Consider the following 22168-nt stretch of genomic DNA (forward strand, 5'->3'; position numbering starts at 1 on the left):
TTCTGCATATGGCTAGCCAGTTTTCCAAGCACCATTTATTAAATAGGGAATCCTTTCCCCATTGTTTGTTTTTGTTAGGTTTGTCGACGATCAGATGGTTGTAGATGTGTGGTGTTATTTCTGAGGGCTCTGTTCTGTTCCACTGATCTATGTATCTGTTTCACTACCAGTACCATGCTGTTTCGGTTACTGTAGACTTGGAGTATAGTTTGAAGTCAGGTAGTGTGATGCCTCCAGCTTTGTTCTTTTTGCCTAGGATTGTCTTCGCTATACGGACTCTTTTTTTGTTTTCATAGGAAATTTAGTTTTTTCTGGTTCTGTGAAGAAAGTCAATGGTAGCTTGATGGGAATGGGATTGAATCAATAAATTATTTTATGGCCATTTTCATGATATTGATTCTTCCTAGCCACAAGCATGGAATTTTTTTTTCCATTTGTTTGTGTCCTATTTCCTTGAGCAGTGGTTTGTAGTTTTCCTTGAAGAGGTACTTCACATCCCCCGTAAGTTGTATTCCCAGGTATTTTATTTTCTTTGTAGCATTTGTGAGAGTTCACTCATGATTTTGCTCTCTGCTTGTCTATTATTGGTATATAGGAATGCTCATGATTTTTGCACATTGATTTTGTATCCTGAGACTTTGCTGGAGTTGCCTGTCAGCTTAAGGAGTTTTTGGGCTGAGACAATGGGGTTTTCTAAATATCCAATCATGTCATCTGCAGAGACAATTTGACTTCCTCTCTTCCTATCTGAATACTCTTTATTTCTTTCTCTTGCCTGACTGCCCTAGCCAGAACTTCCAATACTATGTTGAATAGGAGTGGTGAGAGAGGGCATCCTTGTCTTGTGCCAGTTTTCAAAGGGAATGCTTCTAGCTTTTGCCCATTCAGTATGATACTGGCTATGGGTTTGTCATAAATAGCTACTATTTTGAGATACATTCCATCAGGACCTAGTGTATTGGGAGTTTTTAGCACTAAGGGGTGTTGAATTTTATTGAAGGCCTTTTCTGTATCTTTTGAGATAATCATGTGGTTTTTGTCTTTGGTTCTGTTTATGTGATGGATTACGTTTATTGATTTGTGTAGTATGTTGAACCAGCCTTGCATCCCAGGGATGAAGCTGACTTGATCATGGTGGATAAGCTTTTTGATGTGCTGCTGGATTCAGTTTGCCAGTATTTTATTGATGATTTTCACATCAGTGTTCGTTAGGGGTATTGGCCTGAAATTTTTTTTGTTGTATCTCTGCCAGGTTTTGGAATCAGGATGATGCTGGCCTCATAAAATGAGTTAGAGAGGAGTCCCTCTTTATTGTTTGGAAGTTTCAGAATGAATGGTACCAGCTCCTCTTTGTACCTCTGGTAGAATTCGGCTGACTCCATCTGGTCCTGGGCTTTTCTTGGTTGGTAGGGTATTAATTACTGCCTCAATTTCAGAACTTGTTATTGGTCTTTTCAGGGATTCAACGTCTTCCTGGTTTAGTCTTGGGAGGGTGTGTGTGTCCAGGAATTTATCCATTTCGTCTAGATTTTCTAGTTCATTTGCGTAGAGGTGTTTATAGTATTCTCTGATGGTAGTTTGTATCTCTGTGGGATCAGTGGTGATAGCCCCTTTATCATTTTTTATTGTGTCTACTTGATTCTTCTTTTCTTTGCCTGGCTAGCAGTCTATTTTGTTAATCTTTTCGAAAAACCAGCCCCTGGAGTCATTGATTTTTTTGAAGGGTTTTTTGTGTGTCTATTTCCTCCAGTTCTGCTCTGATCTTAGTTATTTCTTGCCTTCTGCTGGCTTTTGAATGTGTTTGCTCTTGCTTCTCTAGTTCTTTTAATTATGATGTTAGAGTGTCAATTTTAGATCTTTCCTGCTTTCTGATGTGGGCATTTAGTGCTATAAATTTCCCTCTTAACACTGCTTTAGCTGTGTCCCAGGGATTCTGGTACATTGTCTCTCTGTTCTCATTGGTTTCAAAGAACTTCGTTATTTCTGCCTTAATTTTGTTATTTACCCAGCAGTCACTCAGGAGCAGGTTGTTCAGTTTCCATGTAGTGCTGCGATTTTGGGTTTCTTAATCCTGAGTCCTAATTTGATTGCGCTGTGTTCTGAGACTGTTAGGGTTTCCGTTCTTTTGCATTTGCTGAGGCGTGTCTCACTTCCAATGATGTGGTCAATTTTAGAGTAAGTGCTGTGTGGTGCTGAGAAGAATGTATATTCTGTTGATTTAGGGTGGAGAGTTCTGTAGATGTCTATTAGGTCCGCTTGGTCCAGAGCTGAGTTCAAGTCCTGAATATCCTTGTTAATTTTCTGTCTCAATCTAGTATCGACAGTGGGGTGTTAAAGTCTCCCATTATTATTGTGTGGGAGTCTAAGTCTCTCTGTAGGTCTCTAGGAACTTGTTTTATGAATCTGGTGCTCCTGTATTAGGTGCATGTATATTTAGGATAGTTAGCTCTTCTTGTTGCATTGATCCCCTTACCATTAGGTAATGTCCTTGTCTTTTTTAATCTTCATTGGTTTAAAGTCTGTTTTATCAGAGAGTAGGATTGCAACCCCTGCTTTTTTTGCTTTGCATTTTCTTGGTAAATAACCACGGGTGAGTGGTTGATAGAGCGAGCCAGGCCCTGAGCAGTACTGTTGGGGGGTTGTGAGGGACACACAGACACAGGCACTTGTGACAGCTAGAAGCACGCCACACCAGGGCGGGTCACGGTTCTTGCCCCGCAGAAGCCGTGAGGCCAGCGTGTGTTGGTCTACACTGCCCGGCCCGCGGTGAGCTGTCACACAACGAAGGCAAGTCCAGGCAGGACGACGTGAGCAGAGCCTCGTGGGCACAGCTTTCTGGCAATTACTGGCACATCTCATTTTATTGCACTTCATTGTGCGTTTTATACATTACAGGCGTGTGGCAGCCCCACTAGAGCAACCCCATCAGTGCCCCTCTTCCAGCAGCAGGCCCACTCCACGTCTCCCCATCTCCATGTGTTAATTCTCGCAATATGTCAAACTGTTAATTGTATGTGTTACGGTGACCTGTGGTGTCACTACTATCTCAGGGTGCCCATATGAAACAGTGAACTTGATAAATGTGAATGTTCTGATGGCTCTGCTGGTCGGCTGTCCCCTCCCCGCTCCCCTCCACCCCACCACTCCTCAGGCCTCCCTCTTCCCTGAGGCACAACATTGAAATTAGGTCAACTAATAACCCCACAGTGGCCTCTAAGTGTTCAAGTGAAAGGAAGACTCGCATGTCTCTCGCTTTAAATCAAAAGCTAGAAACATTTAAGCTTAGTGAGGAAGGCGTGTCAAAAGCCAAGACTGGCAGGAGAGGCCCAGCTTTCAGCCTAACAGCCGAGTGTGAATGCAAAGGAAAAGTGGTCCTCAGTGAACACACAAATGATAGTGAAACAGCCTTTTGCAGATAGGGAGAAAGTGTCCGTGGTCTGACAGACCAAACCAGCCACAACATTCACTTAAGCCAAAGCCTAATACAGAGCGAGGTCCTGACTCGCTTCAATTCTGTGAAGGCTGAATGATGTGAGGAAGCTGTGAACAAAAGTTTGAAGCTAGCAGAGGTTGGTCCACAAGGCTTAAGGAAAGAAGTCGTCTCCGTAATATGAGTGTGAGGTGAGGCAGCAGGCTCTCCAGAGGACCCTGCTACGGTCACGATGGAGGTGGCCGCACTCAACCACACATCTTCAGTGTAGAGGAAGCAACCCTGAACTGGAAGAAGACACCATGCAGGCCTTTCATAGGTAGGGAGAAGTCAATGCCTGGCTTCAGAGCTTCAAAAGACAGTCTGACTCTTCTATTACAGGCTAATGCTGCCGCGACTTTAAAACCCACTTATGCCTAGCGTTCAATTATTGGAACGCTAAGCATGTGCGAGTTTATATTCTGCTTAAGGTCACTGCCAAGGTCTGATTGCAAAAATTCAAAAAATTGCAACCTCAGGCATAAATGGGTTAAGCTGAAGGCAGTGCTCACCATTCTGAGAATCCTAGGATTCTTAGGAATGAGGCTAAATCTGCTCTGCCTGTGGCTCTAGAAATGGACGGCATGGCCCAGGTGGCAGCACGTCTGTGCACAGCATGGTTTATGGAATAGCGTAAACCCACTGTTAGGCCCAGTGCTCAGAAAAGGAGATTCCTTTCAAAATACGACTGCTCATTGACGGTGCACCTGGTCATCCAGGAGCTCTGAGGCCGATGTACAAGGGGTTCGTGTTTTCGTGCTGACACAGCATCCGTTCTGCAGCCCATGGGTCCAGAAGTCATTCCAACTTTCAAGTCTTATTGAAGAAAGACATTTTCCAAGGCTGTAGCCGCCGAAGATAGTGATTGCTCTCATGGATCTGAGTAAATGAAAAACTTTGAATAATCATTGTCCAAGTTACCGGGGACATTTAGATGAGTAAATGGGAGGCTCCGAGCAGCAGTTATAAAATGCAAATTCTACACATATCTGGTTTAGTTTTTCAGAAACAGCCTTTTCACGATCTACTTCTCAGGGACGCCTCTCCAACCCTGTCAGTGCCGCTCTTCCAGCAGCACGCCCACTCCACGTCTCCTTGTGGTAATTCTCGCAATACGTCAAACTGTTACTTTATGTGTTATGGTGACCTGTGGTGTCACTACTATCTTGGGGCGCTCATATGAACCCCAAGGCACTTGGTGAAAACCCTTCCCAGGGAGCGGGCTTAGCATGGGAAAGGAGGTTCCTCCTTGTCCTGCACACGCCGTGTCCTTGGAGGGCCCAGGGCCCCCACGGTCACCTGTCTCTTACGTGTTCTTCCAGGGGCAGCTGGCAGTGTGGCCTCACAGCACATGCTTGTTCCATGTCCTGCTCTTTCCACGTAATGCAGATTGGAGGTTATTCCGTGTGAAGCCGCTGGAGCCCCCGAGCTCTACTGTTGTTGTGACCTTTCTATTCAGGGAAATTTCCGGCTTATTTGAACCATATTAGCAAAGTGACAGGAAACCAGCCCTATGTATCCATCCCTGGAGCCAGCGTGTCCGCCTTATGTGTCCTCCACTCCCCACACTGGTGTTGTGACACTCATTCCAGCCTAATTTCATCCATTATTGTTTCCCTGATATATCTCAAGGAGATAAAAACTGTTAGGCCGGGCGCGGTGGCTCACGCTTGTAATCCCAGCACTTTGGGAGGCCGAGGCGGGCGGATCACGAGGTCAGGAGATCGAGACCACGGTGAAACCCCGTCTCTACTAAAAATACAAAAAATTAGCCGGGCGTGGTGGCGGGCGCCTGTAGTCCCAGCTACTCGGAGAGGCTGAGGCAGGAGAATGGCGTGAACCCGGGAGGCGGAGCTTGCAGTGAGCCGAGACTGAGCCACTGCACTCCAGCCTGGGTGACAGAGCGAGACTCCGTCTCAAAAAAAAAAAAAAAAAAAAAAAAAACTGTTAAAAGGACCGTAAAACCACCATCCCACCACAGAATTCCAAATACCCCATCAGTGTTCAAATCTTCCTAATTGCCTTATAAGTTGCTTCATGTTTTCAGTTTGCTTGCTGGAATCGGGCAGCATCCGTGTGACCTTTACGACATGACCTTTCTGTCTCCCCGATGCCAACGCTCTTTTCTTAGCTCAGCTGAAGAAGGGGCTTGTGTATCCTGCACTCTGCCAACCGCTTCCCTGTGGTTTTGCGTGTTCTGCTCCATCCTACTGAGAGGTGGTCACACCAAGGCCACATCAGGCTCCCCTGCGATTCCGTTTGGCAGGAGCACCTCGCGGGTCTCAGGGCACCTCAGTGGCGCTGTTGTGCCTTCCTCTACTGTTAGCTGGAAGAGTAAAGAGAAACCCAGGGTTCACGTTCATCACTAAAACACCCGCTCTTCGATTATACAGATGTTTCATGCATTTGTGATACAGTTACTTACTGACGTGCCTTTTGGCCATTTTTAATCATTTGCTGTTTAAAATGCTGCTGCAGTGAGTATTTGTATATATACATAATTTCGCTCAAGTGGCTCTATGTGGAATAAATTCTAAAAACTTCTGGGTCAAAGAGCACACATATTCAGTCCCAATCTGGCTGTTCACCACCTGCAGCTGCTGTGCCAACCCAACCCACCAGTAATGGAGCACCTGCCTTGTGCCCTTACGGGGAGGGAAAGCATCTTCTCACATATTTATGAACTGCTTTATTTCCCTTTTAGTAAATTATTCTTTTCATTAGCCCATTTTTCTATTGGTCAGTATTTTCATAAGGAAAACCTCTGCCATGCTGCAAATTTTCCTGCCATTTGATATTTTTATATTTTTGCCATTGTGATATGATCAAAGTAAGTGACTTTCATTTATGGAGTCTGATTCTTTCTAAGACAATCACTCCTGGTTGTGAAATTTAAAAAACAACATTGTCCAATTTTGCTTCTGGGATTTCTAGTTTCTAATTACATCTTTGATACAACTGGAATTTCTTTTGATTACAGATGCAAGTTTTTCTATTTGGATAACGACTTGTCCCAACATCGTTCACATCACTGCTTTTCCAGGAACGAAATGCCGTCTATGTTGGTTGTGAACGTGTATTTGGCACCTGGCAGGGCCAACCCTCATGGCGTGTGCATGAACACATCCCTAAACCACAGTCTAATTTATCCTATTTTTGTAGCTCATGTGAGCAGAATCCAGTGTCTGTGTTCTTGCATCTGGCTTTCACTCCACGTGTTTGCGGTGCGTGCATATCGCTGTATGTGGTGTGGACTTTCTCCACGTCCCATGTGCAAATGCCACCCCACCCAGAGGCCACGCCAGGACCCAGGCCTGTGGGCAGTGGTTCCCGGTTTGCTGCGTCCTCCTGCGTGAGCGTCCCTGCCTCGGGTCTAATCCTGGGAGTGGAAGGCAGGTCGTGGGTGTGGCTGCGTCCTCAGCTTCTCTGGATGATACCCACAAAGAGGCTGGCCCAGGAACATGCCCAGAGCCAGAGGGCCCAGCTGCACGGGTCCCTCACACTGGGCTGGGCACTTGGTCACCAGCAGTTTGGGGAATGTGTTCTCATGGTGGTTTCAGGTGTGAGTCTGAGCACCAACCCCGTGTCCGTGGACACTGGAGTTCTTTCCTCTCTGACGGTTTCTCATCAGGGTTCCCCACCGGCCTACTGCACACTGCGTCTCTCCTGACCTGTAGGAGTCCTCTATGCCTCTGGCTGCTCACCTTTGTTGGTTTAATGTTTTGCAAATGTTTTCCTCCATTTTGTGGTTTGCCTTTTCATTCTCCTAATGGAACATGTTGCTCTCCAGAAGCATCTAGTTTTAATAGAGTCTTGTGTAAGACGGTGTCAACACGCACTGGGCTGGCCTGGTCCCTGAACTCAGGTGTGTTTCTTTTGCAAACTCTAGAGCAGAGAGACAAGGGAGGAAGGACAGATAGCGGCAGAGCGTGTGGAAATGTTTTCCAGGAAGGATGGCTTTCATTTGAGTGACAGCATCATTTGAGTGACAGCAGTGGTAGGTGGTGTAATGGATTCTGATGTGGTGGGGGTAGGGGGTACAGCCAGGCTCCGATTCAAGGACCAAGGACTGTGACGGGAATGCATAGTCCCTCCTGTGTCCTGCCAGAGGCCAGAGACTTGTGTCCACCACTCTGCCGGGCTATCTTCAGGAACGTGTTCGGGAGGTGCCGGGGTGCAGGGCACGTCTGAAAGGCATTTCTGGACACCTGCTGTGGCCTCATACAGGAGAGTAGGTGACCTGGCCAAGGCCAGCACACGGGACAAGATTAAGCATCCAGGGACCCGGGGTCACAGCCCTCACTCCATTGCAGGGGTGGGGATGAGAGGCCAGAGGGGATCTGACGGGGCAGCTGTTGATGGTTCTGAGATGCAGTTTCTGTCTGAGGGGCCTCCTCCCACTCCTGGCCTCTGCAGAGGGGTGGGTGTGTGGAGGGAAGGTGGGTCTGCCCTGGTTGAACAGCAGAGGCATTGCCTGTTAGTCTCATTCCATTCCGAGTGCCCCCAGGGAGAGTCAGCCACCTAATGTAGAGAGGCCGGGGCGGGGGGGCTCCCCTCTGGTGACCAACAGGCCTATGGTACAAGCAGTGCTGGCTGCTGCCCTCTCTGGCCTTTGTCTCCTTCCAGCCTCTCTGCTATTAGCAGAGGAGCAGAGGTTCATAGCCGACCACTTGACAGGTGGACACAGGCCACCCCCAACCCCTGGCCCTGGAGGCAGCTCCACAGTGGCCTCCTAGAGCCAGGAGAGACCAGACTGAGCTGAATCTGCTGCTCCCGACAGGACCTCACAGGGGGTGCCTTTGAGGACAACCTGAGGTCGCTGCACTTGCAGGAGGGCCAGGACTTCCTTCACTTCAGCTGACGGACCCATGGCAGCTGCTCCCAGGTGGGTCTTTTCACCGAAGCACCATCTGGGTTTGTTCCTTTATTATGCCTCATTTCCTTTTCATTCTGCTCTAATTTTCTTTACAGTTAGTCTTCTGCTTATGTTCAGCTCATTAATTTCCAGCCTTTCTTCTCTAATGTATAATTCACGACTTCAGAATCGCCTAAGCACCACTTTAGATGAATTCCATCTGTTGTGATTAACTTTTATCTTTCATTATTTCTTTTAAAGAGATGTTTTTAAAAACATCTTTTTAAAATTTGTGTGTACACACACACACACACACACACACACACACTTGGGTTCTGTAACTGCCCATTGGGTCAAGCTTTTCTCCTTCAACTGTGCCTTATGACACTATTGAAATGTACCAATTCAATAAAATACACTGGTAGTAGGTGATCAATTTCTTCTTGAATGTTTGCTTTAATGTCTTCTAAGACTGTGTTACAAATGTAGGAAAGCTCTATCATCTTCCTGTTGAACTGAGCCTTTAATCATCCTATAGTAATCTATTCCTAATAACACGATTTGCCTTCCTTTAACTGGAGAACTTTGTCATTAACATAGAGGTTTTAATCCATTTACATGTATTCTGTCCTGAAATATTTATTTCTAATTGTGTGTGTGTGTTTTGCAGCTTGTTCTGCCTTTTCGTCTTGCCATTCTTGCGTATTTTGATAGTGTATTTTTTATTCTTGTTCCATTTCTCTCCTACTAGTATAGAAGTTATCTTCCCCATATATTAACTGTTTGTGTGTGACTAAATACTTCAACATGCACTTAGCCAAGCTGATAACTGAATTATCTGCACTTTGTTCCAGGAGAACATACAGACTTAAGATGCTCTAAATTCAGCCACCAACTCTGCCACTGATTTGTATGCTGCTGTTGTCCATTTTACGTGCTTTAAAAAAAAATCCACATATAAGCCATCTTTCTAGGTTTTTATGGTCACAGTTTATTGTTCTCCTTGCTCCACATTCCTCCAGCTATCCAACTGCGATCATTTCCCTCCTGCCTAAAGTTTATCCACTAAAGCAGTGGTTCTCAACCAGGGGCACCCCTAGAAGATATTTGGCAATGTCTGGAGACATTTTTTTTTTTCTTTTTGTCACAGCTGGGTAGGGGGATGCTGCTGCCATCTGGGATGTTGAACACCCTGCAATGCACAGGACAGCTCTCAAAACAAATGACTCAACCCCAAATATTAAGCCAAGATAAAAAAACCAAACATGCATTAGAATGGCATATTTTTATCTAAATGACTGAATTTTGTTCTCTTCTTTAATGTTATGCTGTGGACACAGTTCAAGCAACTTGAAAGCTATTTTCTCTCAGCATAATGAAGATCTTGGTCTACTCACTGCTCAACTCCAGTGCTGCTGCTGGGAAATTGGTAGTCGTTTATATCACCCTGTCCTTCTTACAGTTCTGCAGTTTCACTGTGGCAGGTCTAAATGTGTGAGACTGTTAGGCTTCTGTATCTGGGGACTGTTGCATGTCAGGATTGAATATCTGCATCACTTCATTTCATTCTGAGACCCCAATTACCCAAAGGTTAGACATTCTTCAATGTCTCTTGATGTTGCTTTCGTATTTTCCAGTTCTCTGGATAATTTTTTCAGATCTTCCAGTTTTCTAATTCTCTCTTCAGCTGTGTCTAAGCTATCCATTGAGCTTTTAATTTCACTTCTTACATTTCTAGGGGTTCTGTTTTTTTCTAATCTCTTCTTGATAATTTCTAGCCCTTTTCAAAAATGTACTCATAGACTACATTCTTCCAGAGAGATTTTGTATTTGCATCTTCTGCCCCTTGTCTGGGAATACCACTGGTCAGGGCCAGGTCAATCAAATTTTCCACTATAGGAGTTTTGGGGATCATACAGGTAGTATTAATTCAGGCCACTTCAGGGGAGATTGAGATAAGAGTCCTGCTGCTGTTCCTTTGAAAAAGATTTATTTAGGGTCCCAGCTTTTTATAGCAGTCTACTAGATCTGGCCCTGGGCCTTACATTCTCTTATCCATTCTGCTATCAAAATAGCATGACTAGACTCCAGGGCTCAGCAGAAACCCTCAGGATCTCCAAGGTCTGTGCTCTCACATGGAGGGTTTCTGGTTTGTGCCTAGAACATGTTTGGGAGTGCACAAATCCCACATCAGCTCCCCAGTCCCAGGGATACTGGCTTCTTGCTGCTCTCTAAACTCACAAAGCTTGCTCCACTTCTGGGACCGCAAGCATTCTCTTTTCTGCCATTGGGCACAGTTTGGACTTCTGCCCAAATGCTGCCCCTTCAGAGAGGTTTTCTGAACACCTCTTCTTGGAGTCAACACCCAACACACCGTTCCATTGCCCACTTTATCTTTGCTCATAGCGCTCAGTATTGCCTGCCTTGATGGTGCTTGCTTGTTCATTTGCTATTGTCTGCCCCAGCTATCATGTGCGCAAGGGGTTCCTCACCAAACTCCATCACCTGGACCCTGGTGGGCTCCAGAAACGGCGACTGAATGAAAAAGGGCTTTCCAGGCCACCAGGTGTCTGGTGAGCACAAGTTCCCCAGTGATGGATGGGATCCAGTGGGAAAGAGGCAGTGGCCAGTGGAGTGATCCACTTTCCTCAGGTTGCTAAGTTAGACCGACATTGAAAGAAGAACTGCTTTGCCACATAGTGTCACTGATGGGTCTGGGTGGGTAATTGACCTGCCTCCATGTCTTAAAATGCCATTTATCTGGAATCTTTTAATTGCACTAAGAACAGTTCATCATGTTTTTCTCAGAAGCCACTTGTTCCCTCCATCCTCGGTGCATCCCAGGCCAGCAGGAGCTTCGTGAGCTGCAGGCAAGACGATGGTGCGCCTCAGTTCCACACCCAGCAGATGCAACCAGAGTCTTGTGTGTGCTGACCACAGGAGCCGAGCCTTTTCCACCGTGTGGACACATGTGGCCAAGGCTGGGCCTGGTCACCCAGGACCCTCACCACGTGACCCCAGCCAATCGAGGGGACAGTTCGAGGAGGAGGAGACCCCTATTACACAGGTTGGAATAAAATGTTTCTTTAAATCTTGTAAAAATGTAACCCAAGGCTCTTTTAAGGGATAAAGACTATTGGCCACCAGGTCAAACACAAGAATGGTAGTGTGTTAACCCCACACTCCTGTGTGGTCAGGTCACCACACACGTCCCGTGAAGAGCTGTCTGCTAAACACACAGCATGGACACAGTCCTGGCCTTGTGGTCCTGGTGACCTCACAAGTGAGAACCACGACTGAGCCTTGCCTCACAGATGCAGGTGGCACCTCCCAGTTCTGGGCCTGTCCATGTTCCTGAGAGCAGGCCGGGGAGCCACCCCAATCTACACCACGCACACGGCACCCCTGGGCTCTTCACACAGGGAAAGGGCTGCTCACCCAAGCCCTTGGGCCTCCAAGTGGCCACACCTGGGGCTGCTTTGGTGCTGCTGGCCGTGGTTCTGCACCTCAAGCCCTGTGAGCACAGCACAGGTCCCAGCATGGGTGTGGGTTGCTACCACAGTGAAATTTTTATACACGTTCCCCTCACCGGCTTTGGGATGGATCAGCAGGAGCTCAGACATGGAGACAAAGGCAGCCTTCTGTCCTCTGCTTAAAACCCAAGTGTAGACTCTGGGCAGCCTTCTGTCCTCTGCTTAAAACCCAAGTGTAGACTCTGGGCAGCCTTCTGCCCTCTGCTTAAAAACCCAAGTGTAGACTCTGCCAGGCTCTCCTAAGACAGTGTCATCATTTCAAGAATAGTATTTCCCACATTATTGTAGAGGCACACATTGGACTCTGACGATTCCCCTTGCAGCAGACATTTGTGAAGCTGCTGGTCTGCACACCCATCAATCAGTGACTCCTGCACTGCAGAGGGGCCACGTGCACAATGCTCACATGTGCACAGGTGGGAAGACAGCACCCCCACCAGGTAGACGGGCCCAAAAACAGCATCTGCCCAGCACTCTAGACCATGCCTGCCACCAGGGCTTGTCAGTTCTCTGGCATTTGAACCTCTGATTTAACATTCATCTCTCTCCAAGACTGGGCAGGGCACCGCCTGCGGCCAGACGTCTGCCACAGCAGGGACAGCACCAGGCAAGAAGGGGGCCTGGTCTCCAGGCAGGAGGAGTAGAGCCACCTCCCCTCTGGCTGACCCCTGGGCAGTGAGCCTCCCCATCACCCCTACACACATCAGGCTCAGAGACAAAAGGCAGAACTTCTTGGTGCATGATTTTATAGGAAGCACATTTGTGTTCAAGTGAAGGCAGAGGCATCCACCCCAGGTCACTAGAGTGCAGGTGCAGAGAAGAAAAGCTGTCAGCTGGTGCCAGCCTCCAAGGGCCAGCGCTACACAGCTGGAGGCACCACGGTGCTCAGGCTTTCCACACCGGCCTCCCTCAGGAACAAGACGTCCTCACCAGGCAGGGGTGAGATATGGGCTCCAGGACTGGCTTCAGCAGGCAGCAGGCTGAAGAAGAGGTAAGACAAGCTCAGGCTGGTCAGCTCCAACACACACCATTCCCAGCCAGGGGACCCTCGCCCCCTGGGCCCTGTGTGGGGACTGACACTGCGTTCCTGCAGGAAACTGTGTGTGCCGTTCCCCGCAAACCCAGGAGCCCAAGCTATGTGGCTGACAGGTGCACATGACTGACGTGTCCTCGGAAGGGCACCCCATCTGGGGATGCTGCATCTAGGGAGCGGGAAGGGAGGTTCACTGCACTGCTCTTAACCCACATTCACACGTTTGAAACTTTTCCTAATAAAAATGTAAAAAGCACACTGAATTCCAAAAAGTCTGCTGTTGAGTTCAGCCTGTACACACACAGAAATGGGGGAGGGCGTGTCCTGATGCTCAGCCCGTCCCCACTGCCCCCAAGTATCTGGACATGGTTCTCCTCCTCCCTCTAGGATATAACCTCCTGCCGGAAGGAGGCTGAGAGGAAGGAGCCAACCCTGGTAACTAGAGAGACAGCACAGCAACCCTGGGCCCCAGCCTCCGTGAGAATTGAGGTACTTGTTTTTGTTACTTTAGAAGAAGAGTGACGGGCTGGCGAGGTGCACAGGGACAGCTTCTGGGGGCCTCTCACCCAGCCCCGGCCCCACTCATGGGAGGCAGATGAGGAGGGGTAGGGAGGCACTCTTGGCACTTGGAGCGCAAACAGACCCCAGGGCCAGGCATGAGGAGCCTGGATCAAGCTGGTGCCAGCCCCACCCACTCCCCGGCCCCCCAAACACGCCCCAGAGCAAGTGGCGTGGATGCCACGGGGGTCCACAGGTGTGGGCAGTGGCCAGAGAAGGCAGCTCTGCTGGTCCCGTAATCCCAGGGGTCCTGACATGAGACGAGGGAATGGGCCGTGTGCACGCACTGGCAGAAGCTGAGCACAGCCACTGGCCCCAGAACATTCCAGAGCTCAGGGAAGCACAGGTACCTCATGCTGTGAAGGTGACGGGGTTACCTGAGGCACCAGCTGGGGCCTGGGCACACCCAGGAGGTCACACAGACGGTTGCGCTGCTGTCTCACCACCGCAAGCTCCGCATCCCTGTGAGGAGAGGGAGAGCCGTGAGTCTCTCGAGTGCCCACCTGAGAACCTCAGGTGTGCGGAGGCCCCGCGTCAAGCTTCCGTGGCCGTCATCAGGGAAAGGAGACCTCGCCCCCGATATCCACAGCCAGGCTGAGGGCAGAAAAGACATCACAGGAGCACGTTCTCCAGCACAGCCTCGAGCCTGAACCCTTCCCAGAATCGCAGGAGGACGGTTCCTTCCCAACGTGGGGTGCCCTCGGGGAGGACCACGCTCAGCGCAGGGACTGCAGGAGGACGGACCAAGCGAGGCCAAGGAGGGGCTGACAGGGGTTTTCAAGGTTTTAATTTAGCTGTTGATGCAAAATAAAAATTCTAGCAATGCTGTGGAGATATCTGGGGCATGTTTTTTGTTTGTTTGTAATTAAAGACATTCTCTTTAAATTCTAAGGATTTTTTTTTTTTTTAACAGGGGATTAAACGATAGGAGAAGCCCCCAGGCCCACCCTGCTAGTTCCTCCTTCCCTGACGTGAGGAAAGGAGGCCGCCCTGGCCCAGCCTCGCTGGAGGAGGCCTCGCCCCGCTCGGGACACCTGGCTTCTTCACTGTCCTAAAGCCAATTATTTTAGAATCTGATCCAGAATGCACCTTGGTGTTTTTTTTAAAAACCATCATTGTAAAAACGTGTCTCCAAAGCAGTAGTTAAGATGGCCGATCTCTCAATGGATGTTGACAAGACAGCCCGGCTGCTCCTGGTTCCTCTCCCGGGACCACGTGTTTGTTTAGGAGCAGAGACACTCACTCCTCCCCAAACCAGAAAACCTCGCGGAACCCTGGAGAGGCCACAGCGGCTGCCCGGCGCGTGAGCTCTATGGGAACCCAGCCCTGTGGGAAGGTCACTGTTCCAAGGAGACACCTAGGGAACGTCACCTACGTCCTTGCTGGATTCAACGGGGGCACGGACCCCACAGACCTGTAGCAGCGCACCGGGATCAGCACGGAGGCCCTCACAGTCGGCGCTCTGAACAGAACAGCGTCCACAGGCAGGACACCTGGGACTCCACCACCCCGGGTACACCATGTGGACGCCCACAGCCTCTGGTTGCTACAGTCCTGATCTCCAACACGGGGTGACGAGACTGCTCCCCTTTCAGAAGTGTGTGTGTGTGTGAGTGAGCATGTGTGTGAGCCAGCATGGGTGACCATGCCCATGGTAAGGCACCATCACTGCTGCTCCCAGACCACACCGGTTGGCCCAGGACACCTGAGCCTGCACTTTCCCCACTCTGCTCTCATTCAGACCCTCCCACTCCCCACTCAATACACGCGTCTTTCAAAACCCCACCACGGTAAAGAAGCCAGCCCATGTTGCAGAAGCTGTGCCTGCCACTGTAAACGTGGAGAGTGGCGCTATGGCCTCCTGAGGGCCTCATGGCCCTGAGGAAGGGAGCAGACATCAGAGCAGAGGCGTGCGGACAGCTTTTCTTGTTTCCGCCTGTGCCTCTTGATTTCCAACAGGTGCTCACGCGGCCTGTTCCAAGAAAACTTTAGATTGGTCTGGGGCAGCAGTACCTGCCAGGCCTTCAGTGCCCTCTGCTCCACGGGCCGCCAGACACAGCCTTGTGGCACAGGTGCCCGCTCCCCTGGTGGGATGGATGGCTTTGCTGTGTTTCTGACACCTGACAGTGTTTGGGGACAGGGCGGTTGAGAAGAGGTTTCGGCTACAGCACCACTGCTGCCTCGTAAAATCCAAGCAGAGGCTGTCAAGGCCTGGGAACCCTCTTTCCTCCTCCTATCAGAGGGTTTTGGGAGAGACGAGTAGACGCCGTGGGGACAGGAAGAGGGGCGGTACCAGGCGCAGGTGGCCGTGCAGGAAGGGCGTTCACTCACCACGCAGTGTCACTGAGCACAGTCACCACCTCGTCCAGCACATCCGCGCCCACGATGTCACCGTAGGTGAGCAATGTCTCGTACACCTGGCTGGCCGTGGTCTTCCGGATCTGGGACAGGGACGCAGTGCATTTGCAGGAGGGAAGCGCCACCGCCCCACCCCGGAGAGACGACAGGAGCCAGACCAGGGAGCTCCATCAGTGGAAGACGTCAGGAGGAGGGCGCTGACCCTGTATCTCATCCCAGCCACAGCAGGGCCGCAACCAAGAGGAGGCACCTTCCAGGCCCATTAACCACCTCCTCCCTCCAGACACACAGCTAGCTGCAGGATCCCAGCAGTGAAGGTCACATCATTCTTGTTTAAATGCTTTATTAACCAACCTGCTCCCTCACCAGAGAAGCAATCTCACCTGCTCTCTTTTCTAGCGGTGCCCTGGTCATCACGTCTCACTGCGCTGGTGGTCAGAGCCCCGGGCCCACCCCTGGAGGTCCTGAGTCAGCGGGACAGGGCCCAGGAACTGCACTGCTGAAGCCCCAGAGGTGCCGAGGCTGAGGGTCCAGCACCCCACTTCGAGAACCACCGTATAACGTGAAGTTACTTTTGCCTTTTAGGAAAATGTCACCTTTGGATCATCTGAGGTTTTTTTGCAGCCAGGAGAAAAGAAATCCTAGAAATCTAACAGCCAGGGAGTGCTGGGGATGAAGGGTACTGCCCCTAGGTGTGGCTGAACCACTTCAGCCTGGGTCCTTCTGGAAGCTCCTGAGCCAGATCCCACTACCAGGTCACCCCTCAATTTATGTCCATAGAAATACCAGCCAGACACCCCGTCCTTGAAGCCAGAACAGTGACGTCCAGAGCCCCTTGACAGCTGTGTGCCTGTGATGTGTCATCACCCAGGTGTGTTAACAAGAGAGAGGCTCGGAGCACACCAACACAACAGTGCCTTCGAAGGCCTTCTTGTCACCAAGGGGCTTGAGTCCACAGGGCAAACACCCATGAGCAGGGGGAGGCACTCACCAGCGGAAAGCGGTGGCAGAGGAGCAGACACAGCTGCAGGAGGGCCTTCCTCCTCACGTCGCCGGGGAACTGCACCATCCCGCAGAACCTGCCGAGAGCAGCACACGGCTCCGGGTGAGCCCTGCCCCGCGCAGGCCAACCCCAGGAAACCCCAGACCCAAAGTCCCATGCAGAGGCCTGGGGAGAGCAGACCCGTGAGCATAGTGCAGGGCTGGAGCCCTGAGCCGAGGTTGTGTGTGTGTGTGTGTGTGTGTGTGTGTGTGCGCGCGTGCGCGCGCCCACAAGCGAGTGTCGCACTGGGAAAGCCACTGTGGGAAGCGAGGACGCCTCACAGAGGGTCTCCTGCAGGGCTGCTCCCCCTGCCATAAGGACCCCCGCCTCAAGGAGCCACAGAGCAGCCAAGGTGCCTGTCGCTGGCTGGCGCACCTGCCCAGTGTCCACCTAAGCACTGCAGAGGAACAGCGACCCCCAGGGCACACAGGAGAATTGGGGAGGCAGCCCCTGACCACGCACCTCCTTTCCCGGGCCTCCCCTCCCCCCAGGGCAGAGCGGGAGGGCAGCAGGGGCTGCGCTCGCCTGTTCCAGCGGGAACTCCCTCCACCAGCACCAGGGCTGCCTCGCCTCCCATTGCGACTGCTTTCAACATTGGAATGCACGATCTTAGCTTAGCTTGAGGAGTAACACTAACTGCTCCTCTCCCGCCTGGAGCCGCGGACTCCCGCCCTCAGCCAAGGGAGGCTGCGCCCTGCCATTCCGTGTAAGGCCAGTAGCACTTGAAACTCACACTGCAATGCCTGACAGGAGTTTCTGGACGTCTTTTGAATTCTTGATTTCTTTCTTACAAAGCGCAAGCAACTTCACAGCAAAGGGGTGGCTGGAAGAACAACACACACTTTAGAGACGAGCTTTCACAGGCAGCCCCAGGATGCACACTTTTTCTGTCTCAAAGAAGGTCAACTCCGTCCTCCCAGTGGCTCAGTCCAAGAAGCCTGTGGCAGCCCTGTGGCCCCTCTGCCAGCAAGTCCACTGGTCCCCATCCCAATACCTCCACAGGCCGGCCTGGTCCCTAGCGGCTGTGCCACCACCTGGCCGGCCTCTGCTGTCTCTCACCTGTGGTGCAGCAGCCCCCACGGGGCCCCACCTCCCTTCCCAGGCCCCAGGGTCTGTCCCCAACACAGTGGCAGCCAGGATGCCCGCGCTCCTCCACCGCCCTCTCCAGAGGCGGCCCGGCTTGGGCTGCCGCAGAGCCGGGGGGATTTGCCGACGCACAGAGGACACACAAGGCTGTGCAGTGTTGTTCTGAGCCTTCAGCGGCAGCAGGGACAAGGACCGAGGCTTGGTGCTGATAAAGGCACAGCCCTGATGAGCAGCTCTGAGAGGGCACCCGGAAGGCCACTCCAGGGAGGAGAAGGCACGCACCTGCCTCTCTCAGTGGGGAATGCAGCCAAGCTCCAGCCACCCGACAGGTCAGGAAACCCTCACTGCTGACCGTGGGTCAAGGAGACCCCAGGCTGCTGCTACCCTCCCTCAGGTGCCCAGAAAAGGCAAATTAGGGTCCTGCCTGCCAAAGCGCAGGCTTAGCCCAGGCCTCGGCTTGCTCTGAGGTGCAGCCCCTCAAATGCAACATCCAGAGAGTGCACAATACCAGACGATTAAGAAAAAGAAACCCACTCAGGCTGCAGCTCAGACACACCCAACCAAACAGGCAGGAAAAGAGTGTTCAAGAGGATGAACACCGGGCACGGAAGGAAGGGCCGCAGGGAACGGCGAAGCGGAAAGCGCGACAAGCAGACGTGGAAACACGCGAGGCAAAAAACCTGCACCTGAAAAGACGCAGAACTCCACAATAAGAATTCCACAAATCACAGCTAGAAGTCACTTAAGGACATCTTCAGAGAGAATCAGCAGCTGGCAGGCGGGCCAAGGGTAATGAAGCAGAGAGAGAGGGAAAAGACGTGTGAAAACTGCAGAGGGGGTGACTGAGGGAGACACGTGAGCCTGATAACGACAGAAAAGCCAGGGCGGGAGGTGGGAAACCCAGGCCGGTTCCAGGGAGCACAGGCAGACTCAGAGGTGACACTCAAAGGCAACAACAGAAGCCAGGAGGAAGTGGGGAAGTATTTCTAATGTGCTGAAACAAAACAGCTGCCTGAATTCCATATACCCTCTGAAAATAATCTGCACATAAAATGGGAGAGCTTCACCGCAGCAGACCCCACTCGAGAAATCCAAGGGAGTGTGCTCTAGGGAGAGGAAATGCGAACCCCGATTCGGGGGGGTCCCAAAATCAGTAAGTGATGAGAGACAAAGAAATAAAAAACGTGGAAAATCCAAAATAATGCAAATTACACAATACCACAATCAACAGGAAACTACGTACATCTAAGACAAAATATCCGACAATAATAGCATATAACTCAAGACAGAAGCACGCGGAACCAACACGTTCTAATATCCTTGCTGTTGTCCAATAAGGACAAAATGCTGAAAACTGGACTTCACTAAGAATATGTGATGTCATTTCTAATTTCTAGGGTAAGCGTTAACAGAACAGAAAAAAGAGTAAAATGTCCCAAACAAATATATGAAAATAATGGAATGACAAAAGCAATTCTACTAATGCAACAAAAAGCACAGGTGGGGGCAGGGAGGGGGCACTGGGAACACAGCACAGGGAAAAGTCCTGTGAATGGCAGACTGAGAACCAAGGGGATTATAAAGTCATGAAGGACGCAGGTAAAAGCTACAGGCTGAATTTTTACAAAACTATACACTGTTGTATGAGAGACATACAAAAACATACATGTATGAAGATACTGAAAGTAGAAGGATGGAAACAAGTAGTTCAAAGTCAAGTGAAGCAAGACAAAGAATGAGTGGAGCAAAAAGCATCCTAGAAATGGCTGAGAAGGATTCAGCCCACAAACACGCTTCGAAATCTGAAAAGCCAAAACTGACAAAACTGTAGAGAGAAATACGAAGCTGTATTCGTAGCAGGACATGGCAGGAGGGTATTTTCTCTACCACCCTATTTTGGAAAAAAAAAAACTTTGTTTTGAAACAGAGTCTGGCTACGTTGCCCAGGCTGGAGTGCAGTGGCTCAATCTCAGCTCACGGCAGCCTTCGCCTCCCAGGCCCAAGCCATCCTCCCACCTTGGCCTCCCAAGTAATTGGGACTACAGGCACCACCACACCCAGCTAATGTTTTTGTATTTTTTGTAGAGATGGGGTTTCACCATGTTGGCCAGGCTGGTCTCAAACTCCAGAGCTCAAGTGATCCACCTGCCTTGGCCTCCCGAAGTGCTGGGATTACAGGCGTGAGCCATGGTGCCCAGACTTACTTTGAAATTTTTAAGCCAGAAAAATATGTTAATATTTTAGGCCAGGTATGGTGGCTCATGCCTATAATCCCAGCACTTTGGGAGGCAGAGGTGGGCAGATCACCTGAGGTCAGGAGTTCAAGACCAGCCTGACCAACGTGGTGAAACCCCATCTCTACTAAAAATACAAAATTACCTGGGCGTGGTAGCGCATGCCTGTAATCCCAGCTACTAGGGAGGCTGAGGCAGGAGAATCACTTGAACCCAGGAGGCAGAGGTTGCGGTGAGCTGAGATCACACCAATTCACTCCAGTCTGGGCAGCAACAGCAAAACTCCATCTCAAAAATAAAATTTAAATGGAATATTTAGCATTGTATTAAAGGATAATACGCCACAACTGAGCTGGGTGCACCTGTGAACGTGGAGGTTGTTGCAGCAGCAGGTATAAGTAGATGCCCCATTAACAAATTAAAAGGGGAAACCCTTCGATGCTGTTAGATTAAAACACATGTGCAGCGTCCAGCAAAGATGGAGCAACAGAGACCAGATCCACCTCCCGCCCAAAGGTTAACGCAGAGCCAAGTCCAGCCAAGTCCTGGCAGACTCCAGCGGGACGCCCGTGGTGAGAAGCGGGGAATCCCAAGACTGCAGAGCTCGCTCAGGTTCTCAGCACCAGAGGGGGCTTCCTGGGGGCCCTTGAGGACCCACCTGGGCCTGGGTCAGCCAGTGCCTGAGTACGAGGACGCTGTCCAAGGCTGGGGAGCAACCACCCAAAAGATGGCCAGAAGCCCCGGCACTGCCCCAGCAGCAGCGGGAAGGGAAGCGCCAGGGAGCAGAGACCTTAAAGGGGCAGAAAACCCCGGAGACCAGCACGGCTCTGGGTCCACCTGACAGCTTAAGAGCAGCGCCCAAGCCAGGCTCAGTGGCTCACACCTGTAATCCCAGCACTTTGGGAGACCGAGGTGGGCAGGTCACTTGAGGTCAGGAGTTCGAGACCAGCCTGACCAATGTGGTGAAACCCTGTCTCTACTAAAAATACAAAAAATTAGCCAGCTGTGATGGTGCATGCCTGTAATCCCAGCTACTCAGGAGGCTGAGAGAGAACTGCTTGAACCCGGGAGGAGGTTGCAGTGAGCTGAAATCGAGCCACTGTACTCCAGCCTGGACAACAGAGCAAGACTCCACCTCAAAACAAACAAACAAAAAAAGCAGTGCCCCCAGAAAAAGACCACACTGTCTCCAGATGACCCAACGTGCCCCAGATACAAATACATCCAGGCCAGGAGCAGTGGCTCACACCTGTAATCCCAGCAGTTTAGGAGGCCAAGGCAGGCACTTGAGGCCAGGAGTTCAAGACCAGCCTGGGAAACATAGTGAAACCCCGTCTCTACTAAAAATACAAACATTAGCCACACATTAGACTACAGCACATGCCTGTAGTCCCAGATACTTGGGAGGCTGAGGTAGAGGATGCAGTGAGCTGTGACTGTGCCACTGCACTCCAGCCTGGGCAACAGAGCTAGACCCTGTCTCAAGGAAAAAAAAAAAAGACTGGCCCAACACAGTAAAATTCAACGAAGCAAGAAAATACGGCAACAGCGAGATGAGCACTCAGAGCCAACGACCCAGCTGAGACCGGCCAGGGGCATCCGCACGGCGCAGAAGCAAGGGGCTCCCATCTCCTGGGCAAGTCCTCGCCAGGTCACCGGCCTCTGCCCTCTCCCCTGCGAGTCTCATCCCCGTACAGCCGAGGCCCCTTCAGGCTCCCACGGCTCCCAGCACAACCCTGAGGCCCACCCCTGGCCCGGTGGGATACCTGGGGGGAGAGTGCACAGCAGGGCCCCCGGCTCAGCCCCAGATGGGGCTGACTGCACTTACAGTCGTAATATGTCATTATGTAAATACGCTATCATTCCATTATTTTGAGGGCCAGTTGTGATGACGGTATTTACAGTCATCATAACTGACCCTGAACGCACTGGAAGATCATTTCCGGAAATTCTGATCTCTGTGTCTGATGACTTTTTAATACGTGAGCTACTTAGGTTTA

At 50.7% G+C, this 22168-nt stretch overlaps 3 protein-coding genes and 1 pseudogene across 8 annotated transcripts in view; 2 read left to right on the forward strand and 2 right to left on the reverse strand.

Annotated features, from left to right (window-relative positions):
* B3GNTL1 (UDP-GlcNAc:betaGal beta-1,3-N-acetylglucosaminyltransferase like 1) overlaps positions 1 to 22168 on the forward strand; it is a 126759-nt gene that overhangs the window by 82904 nt on the left and 21687 nt on the right. For 2 of the 5 annotated variants that reach the window (XR_009209961.1, XR_009209964.1), the window contains 3 exons: positions 11133 to 11391; positions 13278 to 13379; positions 14110 to 14729. Coding sequence is in view for 1 of the 5 variants with exons in the window: in XM_032177940.2 (XP_032033831.1) it covers positions 8250 to 8330 (81 nt within the window). In the remaining 4 variants the exon portion in view is untranslated. Of the gene's footprint in view, positions 1 to 8249; positions 8355 to 11132; positions 11392 to 13277; positions 13380 to 14109; positions 14730 to 22168 lie in introns of those variants that run through there. The other 3 variants (XR_009209963.1, XR_009209962.1, XM_032177940.2) reach the window with 3 other exon arrangements.
* Positions 6434 to 7146, forward strand: LOC116483690 (uncharacterized; annotated as a pseudogene).
* Positions 12582 to 22168, reverse strand: part of TBCD (tubulin folding cofactor D) — a 185994-nt gene continuing 176407 nt past the window's right edge. For both annotated transcript variants that reach the window (XM_032177936.2, XM_032177934.2), the window contains 5 exons: positions 17582 to 17671; positions 16798 to 16885; positions 15780 to 15889; positions 13826 to 13910; positions 12582 to 12837 (listed from right to left, as the gene is read on the reverse strand). In XM_032177936.2, coding sequence (XP_032033827.1) covers positions 12823 to 12837; positions 13826 to 13910; positions 15780 to 15889; positions 16798 to 16885; positions 17582 to 17671 — 388 coding nt within the window. In that variant the 3' untranslated portion in view covers positions 12582 to 12822. The remainder of the gene's footprint in view (positions 12838 to 13825; positions 13911 to 15779; positions 15890 to 16797; positions 16886 to 17581; positions 17672 to 22168) is intronic.
* On the reverse strand, positions 12859 to 13819 carry LOC116483689 (uncharacterized). Its single transcript, XM_058428466.1, is given in 2 exon segments — positions 12859 to 13600; positions 13603 to 13819. Coding segments are annotated over 2 exon segments (696 nt in total). The 5' UTR covers positions 13804 to 13819; the 3' UTR covers positions 12859 to 13105.

This window comes from Hylobates moloch, unplaced genomic scaffold (assembly GCF_009828535.3).
Source record: "Hylobates moloch isolate HMO894 unplaced genomic scaffold, HMol_V3 SCAFFOLD_15, whole genome shotgun sequence".
Classification (NCBI taxonomy): Eukaryota; Metazoa; Chordata; class Mammalia; order Primates; family Hylobatidae; genus Hylobates; species Hylobates moloch.